This window comes from Falco punctatus (genome assembly GCF_963210335.1).
Source record: "Falco punctatus genome assembly, chromosome: 3".
In the NCBI taxonomy this organism is placed as follows: Eukaryota; Metazoa; Chordata; class Aves; order Falconiformes; family Falconidae; genus Falco; species Falco punctatus.
This window is the reverse complement of record NC_137582.1, coordinates 12,742,875-12,763,039: the sequence shown is the minus strand read 5'-3', so window position 1 is coordinate 12,763,039 and position 20,165 is coordinate 12,742,875. Positions and strand designations below refer to the sequence as shown.

The following is a 20,165-nucleotide window of genomic DNA, read 5'->3' as shown; positions in this document are numbered from 1 at the left end:
TCACGTTGGTTTTAATGAGGTAACTGACTCCTAAAAGAGGGATCTAAATCAATGTGAATGATGGCAAGACTTAATTTTCTGGCAAAGTTAGACTAGTTATCAGCTGGGCAAGTAACAGGCAGGAGCTGCCAAGTGTGCCTTGACCCCTGTGTTGGATTTGTACCTCTGGAACAGAGGCAACCAGTTTGGTCTCGATGGATGGAGATGTTTTTATGCCCATCCTGCCAAAAATTTTCAGGCATTCAAAATGGGTTAAAGGGAATGTTCACCCCTAGCTGTGGTGGAAATTTTGTTGCATCCCACGTAAGGGAGCAATTCTAGCCAAGCCTCCAGTGAAAGAGTGCTCCTCTTTTCCAGTAGCAGGAAAAAAAGGAGCAAGGTGCAATTGGATGAGCACTGTGGGTGTTTCCATTGAACCAATAGACTTCAATCTTTTTTTAAGTGTTTCCTAGACGAAAAATTCTCTCAACCACTGTGTGAGAGGAAAGAACTGCATTAGTAAGAGCAGCTGTAGCAGCTTGAACAGCTGCTGGGGGAACGGGGGGTGGGAAGTCACCCCAGAAAGCAAATCCTACTCCAGCTTTGGGGGAGAAATGAGTAGCTTTGTCCTTGGCCTCTCCTCCAGCAGGTTCACATCAGTGCTGTGATCCTTTGCTGGGTTAATGAGGTGGAAAGGTTGGGTAATTGCTGTCCCACATGTTTCTGTCCATCCTCACCTCATTTTTGCTGGAGCAGTGGATCCGCAAAACGGACACTGGCAATATTTCATACCTACAAAGTTGTGATTTCCTCAACAGCTCCCCCATCTCTATCGGAGCATCCTGCTTCTCTCCAAAAGGCCATGCTTGGGGGGAAATTGAAGTGGCTGAAAGCCAGTGAGAGCTCAGCTAATCAAGCCTGGAGGCCTTGTGTTTGCCTGCTGTGCTGCAGCAAATGAGGAGGGCCAGGCTGGCAGATGGGCTCTGTGCAATAAGTACCGTAGGGCTACTCTGCCACGCTTAGATGCTCTGCAAGTCAGGGCTACAAAGATCTGCCAGCATCAGCTAAACAGTAATTACTGGCTATTCTTTAGGAGCTTAAATGAAGCACCTCTTCCCCAAAGGGTGTTACCCTGGATTGTATTGCCCTATGAACCAGTTCTATGGGGCTTGACCATTTCTGTCAAAAAAGCTGGGTGAAATCAAGCCTGCAAGCTGAAGTGCATATGGGTGGTGTGAAGCAAAAGAAAGGTGGAGAGTTCAGTGTGCTTGGTTTGCCAGGTATCAAATGACCCATACTGGGGAGTGTATTGCAACATGTCTGAAACAGCTAAGCTTTACGGAGAGGCTCGTAATTTCTGGGAAGTGTCTTCCTGGCCCTTGGCCATAAGCAAGTGTGATACATGTTGGAGAAGTCGGGCTACTTGCTGTTGACATCACAGTGGCACAAAGCAGCAGTCTGGCCTAATGCCCAGCCTGACAGGGATTTTCTGCTTCTCAGGACCCTGTGGAGCAGGATTGTGCCCCAACACAGGCACCCTTGAGAGTAGGATCCCTCTCCCAGACCAGCAGCTTGGGGTTATTTGGTGACTCAAATACTGGCATGCTCAGCTGAACCCTATCTGTCTTGAACCCTCCAGAAATGTTTTCAGCTTGGCTTCTCCAACGAAGTTCCTTTTCTGTAGGCACAGAAAAGCCTGTGCTTTGATGCCTAAGACACTTGGTAACCCAAAATCAAAGTATTAGCATTTTTTGCCAGTATTTTACTAGTGAAATGCAAAGTCAAAAGTTTAACTTTTTTCCCTTGTAATTACTTCCTCATTTTTTATTTTAAAACAAAAAGCAAAAAGGGAAGATCTAGTTTCAGGCAAAACCAGAAGTGGTACCTTCCTCTGTAACTTCTTGGGTTACTAATGTGCTTTTCATAAGTCTGTTGTTCATATTGGTTGGGAGGAGACTTCAAGTAGTACTTCTCTGTGTGTGAGAAGTTGCTTGAGCAGCTGGAGGATCCACCGGGGCTCTGTTCCTGCCTATTATTTCTGCATCAGCATTCTAGAGAGATGGGAACATAAAGCCTGCACATGGGCACCTTTTGCAGATGCTGAAGCCTTTGGACCAAGCAGTGCTCATCAGAAACCTTCCCATGTCATGCTTTCTCCTGGGGATAAGTCAAGCTCTTGATGTCTGGCCAACAGATTATTGATCCTCATTGATGAAAGAAAAGTACATCAGCATCCTGTTTTTCCTAGAGCTGCTTTCTGTAGCATTCAGGCCTGGCTTTGCGATTGGCAGCACTGCTCTCCTGCCCATCAGGGCTGTGTGGGGTGGAGAAGGGGTCCTGGCAGGTGATCTGAGGAAGGACAGTCATCAAAGCTGCTTATCTGCTCTTTTATTTGCTTAATAACAGGGTCTTTGCTTACCTGTAGGTGGTTCAGAGATGGACTTTTGGCTGATTCATCTTAATTGATGCACAGGGGGAGGTGGGTGTGATAAACTCTTGGGCAAGGAGAATTTGCTGTTGAATTGCTGCTTATGCTCTGCATCTGCTCCCTGGTGAGTGATCAGACTAAGGGGAACACAAAACAGCTGTAGTCTGGCAGACATGTGAGAGGTGGGAAACCCCTGTGGGGATGTGAGGAATAGAAATGTGAAGGGTTTCCAGAGGGTTTTTGCTCCTCTCCCTTCTTCCCTTGAGTTCTGGTTTTACAAAACTGGAAAAAAAAATGGGAAAAATAGGACACAAACTTTAAAGGGGAATGCTTATGTTGGTACGAGAGGAAAAGGGCAGAACAACATTTAAGTTGAGACTACCACAGCTGTGCTTCAGGCCCTCTGTCTCTGAACACAGTGAATGGAATTTCCTTTTCCAATGTGGTTTAGCAGAAAAGATCATGTCTGTGGTTTGGCATAAATGAAACACGTGCTTTAAGGAGCTCCCTGGGTTTTTTTACAGTTGTAGTCTGTGTCCATCAACAGTCAGCCAAGTTCAAACTGTTGTAAAATAAGCTCAAATTGGACAGATATTAGCCTTTGCCACGTGTTCGTAACTGCGGTGCTGCTGATGCAGAGGAGTGTGGCTGCAGAGGAAAGCAAACAACTAACCGATGAGAAATTAGATCCCTGTGATAAAATGAAGGGTGGCCTAACGAGGGGCAGGAGAAGGGCTTTTGAGGCAAGGATAAAACTCCAGGTTGTCAGGTTTGTGCCCCATGAAGAACTGGGCACTTGCTCTGTGCAGCTGTGGAAGAGGGATGGCTGCCCTTCATGGGTGTCCCACAGGGAATGAGTAGATAACACATAGGTTAGTTGTTCTTGCAGCTGCTTTTAGCCATAGTAGTGATATTCTTGATCAGCTGAACACGTATTATTCAAAATTAAAAAAAGGATCAGGAAGGCCTCAGCTAAGCTTGTCCCAGGCTCTGAGAATGGCTCCCCTAGACATCAATCGTGAGCCACTGTAAGATGGGGCATGAGGAATTCCAATAAACTACTTAATTAATATTCTTAAGACAAGTCTGGATTAAGCTGCCATTATGAGTGATGGTCTTGACTCAGAAATAAACCTTTGAGTAACTGCTTGCACAGCTGCAGGAGGGCTCAGAAGTTCCTTCTGCTGCCATGAGCCTAGAAGAGCCACTGAGGCAGCTTCCTGCATTGCTGTGTGTTGCATGGGGGGTGGGGAGGCGGGGAGCTGACGCACGTCAAAAATGCTGTGTTTCTAGCTTGGGGGGTTGCACACAGACTGTCCCTTCTCTTGTAAACAGGGCAGGTTATTTATCTGCCAAGATGGGCTAGACAAGGAAGTCTCTAACCCCTTCCCAGAGGTCATCTATACTTGAGTGAGCTCTTTGAGGTTTATTTTTCCTTTATTTCTTTGTTTATTTTGGGAGGTTTTGCTGTGTTGTTTTGTTTTGTTTTTTTAAGCTGTTCTGTGTAATCTCTTCTGTCTATTTCTCAAGCTATAGTTGGACTTCTCAACTCCTGAAGGCTTAGTTTGCTGAAGTAGAAGAGAATGGGGTGCCAATTATCACAACTGGTTTTAATTAGGGCTCGTGTTTCATTCTTGGTAGTCCCCCAGGCAGAAACAGATCCTGACTTCCCATAGTTTACTCCTAGTGCTGCAAACAGTTTCTGTTGGAAGGAAGTCTTGGAGGTGTTAAATCACCACCACCTGTTCCCCCCACCTCTGTGCATCCTTGGACCCAGTACTGTTCCCATTTATTTATGCAGAAGGTTTCTCAACACAAATAGGCAGGGGATGAACTCACATGCCTGCAAAGGCAAATTCTGCTGCTGCCTTTCTAGTGGTGTGATTTCAAGGCAGTGAGGGGAGATGAAGAACTGGGCCCAGCAGTTCTGGCCTCTCTTCCTAGCCCAGGAACTTTACACAGTCTTTTTCTGTTGGTTTTTTTTTTTAATTAGTTTTGATTTTAATTAGTCTTCTCTTCCTTCTCCCCTTCTCCCCTGGGACTTAAATGGCTATAGCCTCATGTCTCATCCAGCTCTCTGCTTCATCCCTGTGTCTTTCATGAGGGGTCACCAACCCCAGCTTTGTAGCGATGGGTGTCATTTGAGCATGCAATAAGGTCTTGGCAACACTGGCAGAGAGTTGAGTGTCTTTGTAATTTGGCACATGGCCTGTGCTGTAACAGGCTGTGGTTCAGATAGGACTCCTTCCATGATGTCCTCTTTCATTGCTTTTAGTTATGTCTGATATAGTTCCACTTTCCCTACAGCCAGCTGGGCAGGCTTTGCAGTGTGGCCCCTTAAGCAAGCAACATGCCTGGACTGTGGCTGCACAACCCCTGGCTCCCTTGCTGGGCAACTAAGACCTTTCTCTTTTCTTTTCTTTTCTTTTCTTTTTTTTTTTAATTGTTTTCATCTCCCTATTGTCACCTTTGAAAAAAGCTTTTATAAGGGGCTGTACTGGGTTGTTCTCATAGTGCCTTCCTGTGTGCTGGGGCCGGGGGTGGGGTGGGTGGGTGGGGAGGAACCAAAACCCAAAAAGAACCCAAACCAGGAGATATAATTCCAAAAATAAAACAGAATAGCTCCGTCCAGTTTTTCCCCTTTGAAAGTCTAAGACAAGATGGTTTGTTATCCCTTAGCACTTTAATTTGGCATTGCTATTGCTAGTAATGGGCTGTGAGCTTTGCACCAAGTTTGAAAAACATCTGAATTGAGGCTTGTTAGGTTTGCTCTGACTGAGCTTGTTTTGACTTGCCTGAGGCTTTTTTTTTTTTTAACTTGGCTGAGTGGTAAGAGCCATCTTTTTGATTGACCAAGTGGCTACAGATAATTTGTTTTACTTTTGTGTATCTTTGTATAGTGCAGCTGTCAGTTTATATAGACAGCAGTAACAAGCTTTTATTCTGTGTAGGATGAGTTATTTATGGCTCTGACCCAAGGACACAGTGTAGAGAAATGCAGGCTTGGTACAACAGCAAAGGTCTTGAAAAGTGGACATGTGGGATGTGCTGCAGAGGAGCGCAGGCATGGGGTGATGAGATGAGGTCTGGGCTAGAACTGGAGACCCCTTGGCTATAAACACTCACTGAAGGAATGCAGACCTGGAGCTGGACTAGGCAGGTTTTAGGGGTAACAAACAGTACAAAAGTAGTAGCCAAGGTAAGTAAAAAGCACTACATACAGTAAATTTAAACATCACACAGCTGCAGAACAATTAAAAAAGCATGTTTGAAAAAAAAGTTACTAATCATAATTGGAATGTCTCTGAGTGGATCCTGGGGAGAAGAAGATGGAACCATCAACATGAACATCTTATTTTGCCTGGCTCAGGGCTCCAGATGCTGAGGACTCACTGTAGTGCCACCAGCGTGAAACACCCAAGAATGGGAAGGGTGAGCATAACACCAAGAAAAGGGGTAGAAGCCACTAAGTGTGTGCAATAATTTCAATAATTTCATTCTACATAGGATTATTCTTTGTTTTCCTCTAGTAGTTAAATCCAGACCAACAACCATTCTTGGATAAAAGCCTGTTAAGATTTCAAGTATAGTAATAATTTACATACACGTACATGATGTGCTTTCTTTTTGCCCATAAGATGAGATACTGAGGCTGTAGCAGTGGTGTGGCATCTTTCTCCTGGTCTTTCTCTGGTTCTTTTGTGCTCCCCTGATCTTGCTGGTGCCACTCTAAGCTTAGACTTGTGGTAACAGGGCTGGTAAAGCTGCACTTGTCCCAAGTCATGGGAAGGAAATCTACACAGTCCCAGGGGGAACAAGCTTTCCTAGTGCTAACCCAAGGCTCCAGGTTTGACTCTGATCAAGCAACCAAATATGGGTTCTGGTCCTCAAAAAGTAGCTCCTCCTTGCTGGACCCAGCACATATATCCCCTTTTTACTGAGCAGTGCACAGTGTGCAAGTCCAAGAGCCTACACCCCCCTTCTAGTGGCTTTGCTTCCCCCTTGGCTGGTAAGTTTCCTACCCACCTTTTATCTCCTGCTTTCTTTCAAAGAGGAACTACTGCTATTGGTAGCAGCTGCTTTCCTTCTGGCTTATTCTGAAATATTCAGTAATGTGCTCGGGCAAAGGCAGTGCACAAAACTTGGACAGCAGGTGTGGGCGCTGAGTTCCTGCAAGGCTCTGTAAGCAGGTGTCAGGCTTCTGGTCTGTGTGTGCTGTGCAATGAGTGGGCTGATGTCCTTGGTCACCCTCCCAGCTAGGACTCCACCGAGGGCTGGGAGCTGCTTCTCCTGAAGACTGTGCAGGCAGAGAAGAGCAAATGAAGATAAGGGCTCTCCTCATGGCGTGTCTGTCTGTCCTCTGCATGGACATTGGTGAGTTGCTCAGGATTGCTGCGAGGCTTGGGCTGGGATGGCATTTTTCAGGAGAAGCCACATCCATAACTTCTAAGTCCTGAGGCCTTTAAGAAGTCAGTAGATAGCGATAGATGAAGAGCTGGTCTGCACGGTCAGCTTTGCCTTTCTTTTGTGCTGTCACTGCTGCTAAAGGACTTGGGCTGCCCCCAGAGCAACCCAAAATCTGTCACCTTCCCCTGCTCTCATGATGCGCTACCAGAAAGAGCCCTTTGGGTTTTTTCTGCAAACTCGATCACATCTTGAGATCTGCAGGTAATACTACACTTCTTGGACGGGGGTGCAATTAAGCTTTGAGCTAAAAATTGAGTGAATTCAGTGCTCTTCTGGGCCTGTGACCATTTGCTAAATGCTGTGATGGTGTTGTTGAATATCAGCACCTGCAGAAAGCCTCTGCTGCCCACTCACCTGGAAGGAGGGCTTTTCTACAGGGAAGTGTGTGTTTAGCAATTTTGGATATGTGATAGTAGAAAGGTAAAACTGTCTCAGCCAAATAGTTCTGTTATGTCTTATTCTATCTCCTGTGGCCCGTGTGAGGATGGGAACTGATCCAGCTGGGAAAGGGGTTTCTTGTTTTGACTTCATGCAAATAATTTCTGTTCCTCTCCTGCAGCCGACTTGCTGACATACTACACCTGCACCAACCAGAGCAGCAATGGTCAGTGCCTGATGACTTCCCTGTGTACTAAAAATGAGACAGCCTGCTTGACTATGGTTGATAAGATAGGTGCTGGTGAGTCCTACTGCCATGAACTGCCTGAGTTGTGACATCCCAAGCCTGCTGCCCAACGTTCCTGAGTGTCCCAGCCCAAGCCCTGCTCTCAGTGGGTCTGTGTCCTTCCCCCCTTTTTCTGCTCCAGCACACCTGGGTCTGAAACATTCCCCTTCCATGGGGCTTTGGGAGAATTTGGATAGCACTGGGTTACAGGTGAAGCTCAGTTATTTCTTTGCTTGAATGGTGAGGCAGAGTAGTTAAATGAACACTATAACCTGTATAGTCTTGGGTGATTTTGTGTGCTTCTTAGTAAAGTCAGGATTTACTCCTGGGAGAAAGATTCATGCTTTGGTTTTATTTGATTTTGTTTATCCAGGCACTCACCAACAGAAGTTGACAGCAAAACCTGCATTTCAGCTTGCAGTATGTTTTGAGACCCTTACAAATGCTGCAGTCAGGACAACAGCAATCACGAGGCATCTGGGGTGAGACCTCCCACAGCGCTGGTGGGAACTGCGATTCTGGTCAGTGTTAGCAGGCCTTTTCTCTGGACTGGACTGTGATGAAGTTCCTGTTGAATAACCCGTACAAGCTGCTTAACCCATCCTGGTTCCTGAGCACCTGCAGTCATTTTGTCCATCTGTCCCCAGGACATCTTCTGAACATCTGATGTTCAGCCATGGAAAGACCGGTCTGAAGCTAGCTTGAGCTTGATGGAGAAGAGATCCATCAGTTATTCTTTTATAGCTTTTCATGCAACAGTGCTTTGCAGCTACCATTAAAAAAAAAAAGTTTCCAAGATGCTTATTATTTATTCTCTTTTTTAATTGAGTGCTGGCTCACAGCAGGGATGGGGTTTTGCAAGCAGCAGGGTCAGGTTGTTCATGTAAGTACACGGGCAGTGAAACAAATGGATGTGAGCGGGGGGAGGATACAATCCCGATCAGCGCAGCCCGAGATCAGAGTGTGTCTCTTACTGTTTCAGCCACACAGGAACTTCTGAAGGCTTATAGAAAAATGTCTGGAAAAATAATGGATTTGCATCTCCAATGGTATAGTTCTAGTATGCTGTCAAGATTCTGATCTTGACAAGGTCTGGGACAGCATGGGGAAGGCAGAGAAGCAAATGGAACACCCTGTGTCAGTTCCTGGCTCTGGGGTCAGCTGGTGCCCATCTGCACAGCCTGGCGCTCTCTCTCCAAAGTAAAGAGGCTGAATCTGAAATACCAGTTGGAAAGTAGATCTGGAATTGTCAGGGATGGTCCTAGCTGGTCAGGCCAAAACCACGCTGAGGAGCATGCTAACAATTAAACAGTGCAGACAACTGTGGGACAGTCCCTGAAACTGTGCATGGGCTCTCCATGTATTACTGGTATAGACACAGCTGCCTCCATGACTGCCCTTCTGCAATGTGGTTCCGGCCTCAGGGCAGCTGGAAGGGTGGTGACCTCCTCTGGAGCTTGTGACACCTGGACATGACTGCTGGATACCCCTATTAATGCCCCCAAGTACAGGTTATGGTCCTGAATGTAACTTAATCCAGACCCAGCTGGGATTTGGGCAATACAGGAGTCCCAGAGACACCATAAAATCAGGTAAACTGAGATTTGGGATGCCTCTGGGGCATCATTTCCCTGCCCGGCCTGAAAGAGTGGAAGTCAGCTGGCAATCTCAGAAGAATTTCAACACCTTGTTGTAACCTGGCCCTAGGCTGTCCACGCTGTGTTGTTGAACCCGTGTATCTGCCCCACAGCGGGACTCCCATAATGAGTACCCAGGAATAGGGAGTGCATAGGAGGCTGGGTAGGAGCAGCCACAGGGTGTGAGTCCTTCAGTACTTTGGGATGTAAGGGTTTAAGCCCATGTTAGTTTGCAGTAAACCCATGGGTGAGGTTAGGTCCAAACTGTCCTTGGCTTCCTTGGGAGTTAAGAACTGAAACATCTGTGAAGGTCTGAGGTGAGGACAGATCTGTGTCAGGGGGAGGGTGGTGACAACCCACCTTCCTGTCCTGATTTTGAGGAGGTCACTACCAGGAAGGATACAAAGAATGAGCCCTGCCGGATCAAGAACAAGTAAATCCCCCAGGAGGAAGAGAAAGATGTAGAGAAAGAGCCAGAAGGAAAAATCACTTTTTGTCCACAGTCATCGGACTTCAAGGATGGGAAGAGCTGGTGCTTGCCCTCACTCACTGTGTGCTCAACACACACAGCTGCCTCTTGTCCTCCCAGGGCAATGCATGCTTTAAACTGTTGTCTTCACTGCCAAAAACAAGTGGTACCATGCTGACCTGGCCTCTTCCTTCCCTACAACCCCACCCAAAATGAAGAATGGGGAACAAGACAGTGTTAGATTCTGCAATTGCTTCAATGGATTTTATTCAGGGCTGCAAAATCCCAGGTGGTGCAATAATACCAGGTGCTGAGAAACAATTCTGTCCTGCAGCCCCTGGTGCACTAGCCACTGAGTGGGAAATGGCAGTACATACAGATTAAGATGATGCTGGGATAGATGGAAATATCTGGAACCCTTGTGAGATACCACCTAAGAAGTGATGAGGCAGACTTCTTTCTCTGACCACAGGGAAGGTGAATAGTTAAAATCTTCAGGGCAAATAAAAAGAAGAGATCCCATGAGACCACGCCATGGTGTATCTGTTCCTCGTTACTGTGGTTCCATGTGTGGGCACTTGTCCCAAGGCCTTTTGTGAGAAGACCCTGGTATGAGGCTCCCAGAAGATGAGCAGATCCCTGGCTGACTTCGTTTGTTGACTGCTGATCTCTGTTCTACAGCCAGGAAGACCCAATGGCCAGAACGTTTCGGAGGGCAGCCAAATAAAGCTGTGTTTACTAGCCAACTCCAACACAGTTGCGTAGTGATGTGGCACAGCCAAGAGTAAATCAGGGACCAAGGTCTCATCCTGAAGGATGTGATTCACATGCCTGCAAGGGTCTGATCTCCAAGGCTGAACCCAAGCTAGGGGAATAAACAGTTCCTGGGAACATCTGTGGTCTGGCATGCAATCATCCACAACATTTAATTAATCATTTTAATTGTTTGTGTGTTCCCTGGCAAGTTTTTAAGATGGACCAAGCACCACTGTTGCATGCAATGTCTGGAAAAAAAACGAGGAGAAGCACAAAGGAAGGACTATTTGCAAGAGGCCTTGTTGATGTGCACCTCTTGGTCTCCATGCTGGAGATGGTCCTGGACATGTTTAATTTACTGTTATAGCTGTAACCTCATTTCTGCTGTGTGCTGCTGGATACTGGGACAACTTTTTTTTTTTTTTTTTTTCAGCTTTCTGCCCTGACCTAGCCAAGCACTACCTTCCATGCTGCAGTCATACTACTTCCATGTGTTGGCCACCCAGCGTGACAGCACCATCCTCAGTATCCCATGCACCTCTGCAAAAATGCCAACTGTGGCAGTCCCACACATCACACATATACATCAGACATACCTGAGGCTAGAAAGGTAATGTCCCAGCTATCTGTCTCGATGGGCCACTGAGAATTCTCAAAATGCCAAACAGCCCATCACGCACCTTTGTCCATCATCATGCTTGTCCAAACCACTCCTGCCAGCAGATGCGTGGTGGACCACTTCCTGTGGCCTTGCAGATCATCTTCCTGCTGTTAGTAAGGAACAGATTTGAACCCCTGGACCAGGTGACACTTCTCGAGTTCTGTGTCAGAGGGGAGATGTTCATACCATCCGTTCTTGGAAGTGGAGGAATAAACTGAGTCAGACACATTTCTTTGTTTTTTTTTAAAAAAATAATAATCAAGAACACACCATGTTTGTCACACTGAAGAGTAACACAACTATTTTCCCCTCCCTCAAAAAACTAAATCTGGTTAAAGTAAACTACTTTATCAGTGCAGACCTTTGCCAGGGTGCTCCCGCCACTATGGGACACTGAGCCTTGGCTTCCCAGGCTCACTTCCAGACTCCCCTGAAGAGTCATCCCTGCGAGAGGACACCACGCAGTGAATCACGCTGGGCAATCCTTATTCCCTGGAATAGGTCTAGCTCTTTGGTTGCTACCTCGTGACATCTGGGAGTCCTCGTGACATCTGGGAGGACTGACACACCTTCTCTGGCATCCACAGTGGCATGCAGTCCCTGAGTCTGGTAGATTTTCATCTGTTGGGCAAGCAATGTGGCTTGTCCTCTCCACACCCAGAAGGTGTACGTCCATCGCAGAGGAACGGTTAGGGCTCATGGGGTTATCAGGGCTGACTTCACCATCCTGTTGATCCTGCTTTATGGCAGCTGTATTGGCAGACCAGTGGTTTAACACCAGTGTCAGAAACCTCAAAAATATCTCTAAATCAACCAAAAAAAGCTTACCCCAATAATTCCCCATCTTTTTTTTTTTTTTTTTTAAAGAAGATGCTATGCATTTTTGTGTCACATTGAACTTCCTCTGGCCATTGCCTTCACTGTGATGAGCACTAATTAGTCCCATCAGATGCTCTAAATGTCTCTGATGAGCATGACCACTGCTTCAGGGACTCTTGCTCATCTGACTGATCTCCTGCCCAGAAACTAACGGTGGCCCCGTCATTTTAGCCCTCCCTCTGGCCACCTAATCTCTTTCTTCCACATGTTTTCTGAGCCTCTGCCTCTTCTCCTTCTGTATCTCCATCTTCTAAACCCCAGGCTGTGTAGCTACAACTGGGTCTCTGTTCTCTTTTGTGCAGACCAAGCCTTGCAGGGTGGAGAAGGAAGAGGTGAACAGACAGCTGATGGCCCAGGTGGCTTCATTCAAAGGTGCTGCTCCTGCTTCATCCTCTCTGCTCTTTGATGGCTTGCTAAGAGGTGACTCATGGAGATGCTGGCCGATATGCAGCATCAAACTTCCATGTAACTCTTTCCTTGGAAGCAGAAGTGGGACAGGCCGTCAAATGGAGGCCCCAGAAGGGCTGAAAATATCAGCTCCAGCTCCACCCAAATTGTAAGCATGCAGAGAAATCACAAAGGCTGAGGACATCACATCTGAGTGGTATCTAGCAGGACTCTCAGTCAGATGCTTTGTGTCCTAAGGGGGACAAAGATATTTTTACCCTTTGCTCAGATGTAGCAAAAGAAAGCTGTTGCAAAGCTGGAAACCAACCTCCAGTGCTCTGGCTTCTCCATTTGAACCACAAAGCCATTGCTCTCTTGCAGCAGCTGCTCTCCAAATCAGGATGCAGAACATTTAGGACTCTGTCAGTAACCAGCAGCTTTTATAGGCAAACAGGAAATTGTAAGACATTTCCTGTTTATATTGCCACCCATGAGTATACAGCTAGATCTGCCCTGACTCCAGATACTGGGGGTTCTCCACTTCTAACCTGGGAAGGCACTTGGCAGTAAACCCAGATGAAGCCATTAATTTATGCCATTTATTATCATTTTTCTTTGAGTATCTGCCTTCACTGAACTATGTGGCCACAGATGTGATGATCAAATTGGAACTAAACAGCACAAACCCCAGGCTCAGACATCAGCAGCACTCCTAGCCTGACCATAGATAAATTAAAGTATTAAAAGCAATAAATGGAATGAATTGCCTTAGTGCTTTCACTCCCCTCCAGACCCATCAGACCAGCCTGAAGGCAATGGTGAGGTGAGAAAACAACCCACATGCATTCCTACCCTCTCAAATAATACATGATCCCTGCCCACTCTTTCCAAATTGTTGGCTTCATCATCACTCAGTCCAAACGCGGGGAAGATATATATCCTGTCCCCAGGTGAGGGTGCTTTTCCTGGGCTGCAGAGACGACTGAGAGAAGATGAAGGCCGCCCTCCTTGCTGTGCTGGTTTTGATCCTATGTGCAGATCAAGGTGAGGTGTCACGGTTCACTACTAGACAAAGAATAGTTGTGTGTTTGGAAGTCAGGGAGGTCTCATAGCCAGGGAAAAGAAATAATGGGAGAAAGTACTTTGGCTCTGACAGTGGTGCAGCTGAAGGACATGCTGCTCCTCTTTGGGTTTCTTATCTGTAGCCTGGATGTATGAAAGGTTTATTTTCTGCAGGGAAATTTCCTGACAGATGCAGGTACTACTGGAATTTTATGAAAGTGAGACCAAAAAAAGGGGGCATTTGCCACTGTTCTGCCTTTGTTAAGAGACTTGCCAGTGATTTTGTCCGTTGAGATGATGCAAGACTGTGGTTATTTCTAAATCTTGATGAAGAATTGCTTCAGCATATGATAGCACAATACATCAGCAATTCTGTGCACCTGGTTCCTACTGCAGTCAGTGATGCCGGTTTTAGCAGCAGCATGGGACAGGGCCAGACCTACAACATCTGGCCTTGTGCAGCTGCCTGCTGAATGCCCCTGATTTCTGCCCATCTCAGAGACCCACCAAACTTGCTGATTTCAGAGATTTTGGGGCAAAGTTGGGGAACTGGGAGAAGCTGGGTTGTGGACTAAATGGGTTAAACAGTCTTATGCTGGGGTATTGGGTGGATATGTATATTTGTGTATTATTTGCATTATAGATTATGTGTTTTATTTCACAGAGATACTGAAAATGAAGTCAGAGCCCCCTTGAAAGATATGATCTTGTAGCCTCTACAGACAAGACAATTAAGCAACCAGAGAGAATAAATATTATCCTCATTTAGTAAAAAGGAACAGGGTTTGCCAGCGCTTTGAAATTTGCCACGTTGTCTGGGGAAGAAAAATAATTTATTGGAATAGTTATTTCTGTCTCATTGTGGCCTAAGAATACCTTTCTGCTATTTAGCTTTGTTCTCTTACCAGAATAGCGATTCTGACAGATTTCCAAGTGTCAACAAGGCCCCAGGGACAGAAAGATTGTCTTCAGTGCCAGAACGAAGACTGCCCTAATCCATGTTAGATGACCTAGGCAGTCAAGATGAAGTGTTAGACTGCATGTGTCTTAGGACTGAATTCACACAGCAAAAAGCCCTTCTCCTCACCTTTTTTTTTTTAACCCAAGTAATGGATATACGTTTGAGGGCGTTGAAGTCCCACACAAAGACACAGGTGTGAGAGACTGGCGACTTTAGGCTGTGAGGTCCCAATTAACCGTATTTGACTGCTAGTGCTTATTGCCCAATAAGGCTATAGCCTAATAGTCTCCAGCAACTAGAAAGGATGACCCCAAGCCTTGGGACATCCTTGTAGACTCCTGCAGCGGACCCTGACCTTCCCTGCTCCCTGTGTCACATCAAACTCAGTACCCTTGTCCCATTGTGCTGTTATTAAAAGGGCAGGGCAGGAAGGGAAGACTTGCACTGTTGGTGCATGTGTTGGGTCTAAATGTGCAAGTGTGTGGACTCCAGAGTGGGTTGGGTCTGAGTCTTGCAGCTCCATCACTTTCAGCAAACCTGCACTTCATACATTTGAGAGTCAAGAGGAAGAAGGCAGTGTTTTTTGCTGCCAGTACTAGTGGCATTTTGTCCCCATCTTCCATATTTTGTGTCTCCTCCTGCAGCAAATGCCCTGTATTGCTACACCTGCAACTGGGAACAAAGCAACTGGAGCTGCCTGAAGGCCAAGAAGTGCTCGGACAAGGATGAATACTGTGTGACCAATGTTGCCTCTGTAGGAATTGGTATGTACTGGCTGTATTTCCTCTGGTTAGGACTCAGGAATGGGATGTGGGGTTTTGACTGAATTTGGTATGGTTGCCCTTTGTTGATGGATGGGCTGAGGAGTCATGGGGAAGCACATGTGGGAGGTGGAGCCTTTGCTAGCCCAGCCTGGCAATGCTAAAATTTGCAGTTTGAAATCCTCCTCCCCATCACACATTGAGATTGTCCTCTTTAGCCTTTGTTTTATGCCTGCATGGAAAGGCAGGGGACACTGAAAGAAGAGGTAGGATAAAGAGAGAATCTTTCAGAGGAAAAATAAATAAATTTGAGCCTTGATTAGATAAGGAGATGAAAAGAAGCAGGTAGCCAGCGTGGATGAGAAGGTCTAGAGAGATACAGAGGGGAGTAAAATTATTTCCTCCAAGCAGAGAAACCTGGAAGTGTGCTTTCAATCCAGGCATGAACATTGTCTCATGGATGCCATTGTACACCTTAAAAAGCCTTGACATGAGGGTCCATGCTGGGAGGTGCCAGATACCCAGCAGGGATATTGAATGCCTTGTGTAGCTGGTCACCAGAAATTGTTGGGCTGTGGTGGGTTGGTCCTCATTTACCATGCTGGTCCCTGGGGCTGTGGGGGACAGTGGGACTCATTAACCCATCTCCCTCCTGTACGAGATTGGGGAGCTCTCAACAAACTCCCATTGTTAATGCTGCTCTCTCCCTTCTTTGGGCAAGGCTTTTTGTCTTTGTGGAAGAGGATCACCAAGAAGTGCTCTGAGACCTGCCCACACCACAACTTCAGCCTGGGCCTGGCTTCCTACACCTCATATTGCTGCCAAACCTTCTTGTGCAACCTGCGTGCGTGCCCAGGACCCAGACTTGCTCGGCCGTGAGGTGGCAGAGAGTCCTAGCCAGTGTCCTTCTTTACCTACTCAGCAGTGGTGGGAGAAAGGGGCTCCTGAAGGCCTGAAGAGCATAGTCAGAATCATGGAGGAGGGTATGGACATCGAACATGCTGCACAGTAGATAAAGTATTATGCTCATCATTTCCTGCCCTGTGTTGCTTCCCAACCTGTAACTTCTCACTTGCTTCTTGTGCCCCAGCTCTGTTGCCCCAGCAGCTTGATGGTGAAGTGTCTGTTCTGTGTCCTACAGCCTGGGGGAGAGAGATGCTGCTTCTGCTTGTCCTGCAAATCTCTAGAGGGGTTCCTCCTGCAATCTTACCTTATCTTGGGTGCAGCTGGGAGCTACACAGTGGCAGCTTGCAGACTCAGGGAGGTGGGTGGGCAAAAATAACAACCCCTCTGCACCAATTCAGAAGTGAAACCATACGAACTCATAGGGTTGCTGCTGGGGCAGGGGAAAAGGCAGTTCTGTGTATAAAAGCCTGCGACGGGTGCTAACTGCAACTCTCCTCCCTTGCACTACTCACCCGCTTCGTCCAGCCTCTCCCAGCCCCCAGGTAGGAACGATGACATCCCCCTGTGCCCCATTAACAGTCGGACACATCAGCCACATACCTCTTCCTGTTGGCTCTGCATCAAAACAATGCTTATCTGAACAGCCTGCACATCTGTGCACATCTGCTTATCTTTGCCTCCACCTCCACTTCTAGCAGCTGTCCTCAGTCATCCCTTTCTTCTCCGTGGCTTGCTTGCTTGTGGCTGTTGTTTGAGCCAAGCAACCTTACCCAGGGCTAGCGCTGCCCTGGACCTACCACTCGGCATTGTGTCTTCCAGCAAGCCATTCATTTACCTGTCCCTCGTAACACCCCCCAAAGCAACCGCAGGGTAATGAAAAGTATTTGTAGCATTTGGGTCAAGTTGCTGAGGAACGATGGAGGGGTTTGTAAGAGACGAATACAGATTTCAGAGAGGCCAAACATTTCATGTAGCGCTTTCCAGAGGCTGCAGAGAAATGAAGGTCAAAGGAAGCTGAAAAAATGAACAATGATGAGAGGTTAGAGATTTTGCATTACCAGAGATGCTGCTGGATGCCTCTCCCTTCTCCCAAGCAACACTTTGTGGAGGAGTTTTGCCCTGGCAATAGCATGGAAATGCTTAAACTCGGGTCAGCCTGGGATCCCAATTCTGCAAAACATTGCTCAGCCAAGGGATGATGCTCTGTGCTCTGCTTTGAACCCAGCCCTGGTAAACAAGGGGGACAAAAGGGGCTTTGAGCTGTGCTGAGCGTGTCTGCCTTGGGCTGGTGCCCATGGCTGCTCTGGATGAATGCCTTCATCTGAAGTGCTGCATAACGGGAGTCTTCAGAGATGTGTGCTCTCTTTTATTAATCGACTTCTACTCTCCTCTACCCCCTCCTTCTCACAGTTACGCCATGCTGCGAGGGCAGCCCTCCATGCTGAAGGAGCCATGCTGGGTGATGCACCTCCCTGTATCCCTTCATTAGACCTCTTTCATACCCGATTTAGGAATTTGCATTTTTCGCCCTGAAGCAATCCAAGCCCCCTCCTGTCCCTCAGCCTGAATGCTCAAAAGCTCTAATTTACTCCTCACACGATATTTTCTAATAAAAAAAGGGACTTGCGTGGTTTTTCTGCTGTGTGCCAGAATTATTCAGCTCTCTGAAAGCACTGAGGAATCCCAGTTGGACAGACTCTAATAATTAATATTTCATTGTGTTGGATTTACACGTCCTGCAGTAGCGAAGACAGAGTCCCCCACAGCCTGCAGGAAAACAGAGTCAGGGGGGTTTTTTGCTGCTTTAAAGCAAAACTGGCAGATTTTTTGCTTGTTTTGGTCTGCCTTTGCTGCAGAAAAGCATTCTTGTATCCCATGGCTAATATAAAGGGAAATAAATAATCTCGGGCATAGCTGAAGAGCAAAGGGTTATTTCCCTTACTGAAAGGGCACTGCAGCTCAAGGGCATCGAAATCTGCCCTCTTCCCATGGGGCAAAGCTACTGCGGTGGCAATTAATCCTCTCCAATACATCTGAGGTGTATGGGGAGGAAGAAGAGGGTGTGATTCCTAACTATTAATTTTGACCAGGAGTTAGAGCCAATCAGGACCACAGAGAGACGGCAGTCATTAACACACGTATGGGGCTGTCCAGAAAACTCCCCTGAGCCTGTGCTGCTTGCTGTGTCATTGTGGAAGGCAGCACTCACCCCTTGGGTTTGGAGGTTGCTTGGAGGACCCTAAACAGATAGGAGTTGTGCACTGGGTGGAAAGGAGCTAGTTCTTAACATCACTACAGACTGCACTGAGCTTCTCCGACCATACTCAAAGATGTGATGGTAATGGGAGAGGTGGGAGAGAGGTGAAGGAGCCCTTCTGCTCTCCCCAGCAGAAGGCAGGACTCAGGTGCAACATCAGAGTACTTCGGGGCATTGCACAGTGCAAAGGAGACAGTTCAGCTGGAGATGGTCCAGAGTGTGGGAGGAGGATGCTACAGACACTTGGCACAGCATTAATGTAGGCATTTGGGGAGGAGATACCCAACCAGCCAGACATGGGGAGAGAGGGAAGAAAAGGCTGTTGTCCTCCAGAGGGGCTAACAGACCCCAGAGCAAGGCATGGAGAAAGATGCATGGAGAAAGAAGTGCCTAAGTATGGTACTTAGAAGAGGCAGCACAAAGCAAACACCGAGTCCTTTCAGTGTCTGGAGCTGGCAGGCTTATGCAGCATTGAGATGAAGCAACAAACAATTGCAAATGCCGTAATGAATGCTTGGGTGTAGATAATAACAAGCACTTTAAATACCTAAGGGACTGGTTGGATGGACGTCAGGGGGAGTTGTGACGTGCCTCCTTTGGGTCCAGGTGGTAGGACAGTTGGACTCACTGTGTGTGGCTGTCACCCTTCCCCTCTGCTATCAGAGCTACCCGCTTACAGCCTCAAACAGCCAGACCCACGGGATAAATTTAGCCCTGTGCCAAGCTGTTGTGTGTGGGCAAGGCTAGAAGAGTGCTGGGAGGGAGGCTGGAAGGGGGATGGAGCCATCAAGCCTTGCAAAAAGGGGAGCAGCAGTGCCCTACGCAGCGGTACCTGGAGGAGGGGACATCAGATGAGGGGCCCCAAGCCCTTCTGTGGCCAGCATCCACCCCATCTGTCCCACTGCCACCCACACCACCAAATGAGTATCATGCCAGGCAGGAAAACACCAAACCACCATCCTGAAGCACAGCAGCCCCTGATGTGTTGCCTAAATCTTCACAGGGCTCAGAGCAGGGGGGGAGGTCCTAGTTTGGTTTGTGGGGCGGACAGCATCATCTGGATGATGGTGAGACCTGCTGCGTCATGCAACCTGGGGAGGAGCACCAGTGGAGAAGTGACCTGGCTGTCCCCAACAGGTACTAGGCTGTGCTGCAGGATGGACAAAACTACTCTCAGGACTCGTGACACCTCCCTGCTGAGGGCTTGGGTGGAAATGCTGCAGGAAATTCAGCTCTGGGGGAAATTCCAGCTCTTTGGGAAAACCAAGAGCTCTCCAAATCAAAGCTAGAAATCTAGCCATTTTTTTATTATGATTATTTTTTTATGTGGTACAAATCAAAAGAGGTTTTATTACTGTTTTTATTCTCCTTTCCTTTCTTAACTTTTGACTTCATAAAACATACTTGATTTCGAGCACTGCAAACTGAAATGGCCATTGGGCACTCATGCCGTGGCCTTCATTGACTTACCTAAATGCTGGATGCCTCAGTCTGTGCCTGCCCCACAAATTGGGGTGACTGCCCCCTCCTGGGACAGGCACCGAAGATGGTGCTTGGAGAGCTCAGTGTGGTGACCCCCAACTCTTTTCAGAGGCCCAGGGCAAGTGAATCAGAGAGACCTACCATTCATATGCCTGAAATAGTTGCTTCAAATCCCAGCCTCAGTGAGAAAGAAAAAAAAAAAGAAAGAAAAAAAAAAGGAAAATGTGACAACTCCCCCCCCCCGCCATGTTTATGAGAGGAAACTTGATGGCAGTTAGTTGGCACATTTCCATAAAATTTCCGTGTCTGGCGCACTAATGAATATTATGAACTGGGGGAAGGTGGGGACACACACCATGTAACAACAACCACACACACACACACACACCATTTTCCTGGGACATGCTGG

The 20,165-nt window shown here is 47.2% G+C and overlaps 1 protein-coding gene across 1 annotated transcript; it reads left to right on the top strand.

The window, feature by feature from the left end:
* Window positions 1-13,306: 13,306 nt before the first annotated feature.
* Window positions 13,307-18,534, top strand: LOC308061319 (lymphocyte antigen 6E-like). The gene is made up of 3 exons (XM_080381126.1): window positions 13,307-13,371; window positions 14,995-15,114; window positions 15,833-18,534. The coding sequence occupies exons 1-3, from the start codon at window positions 13,320-13,322 to the stop codon at window positions 15,988-15,990; spliced, it is 330 nt and encodes a 109-aa protein (XP_080237252.1). The 5' UTR covers window positions 13,307-13,319; the 3' UTR covers window positions 15,991-18,534.
* Window positions 18,535-20,165: the final 1,631 nt, after the last annotated feature.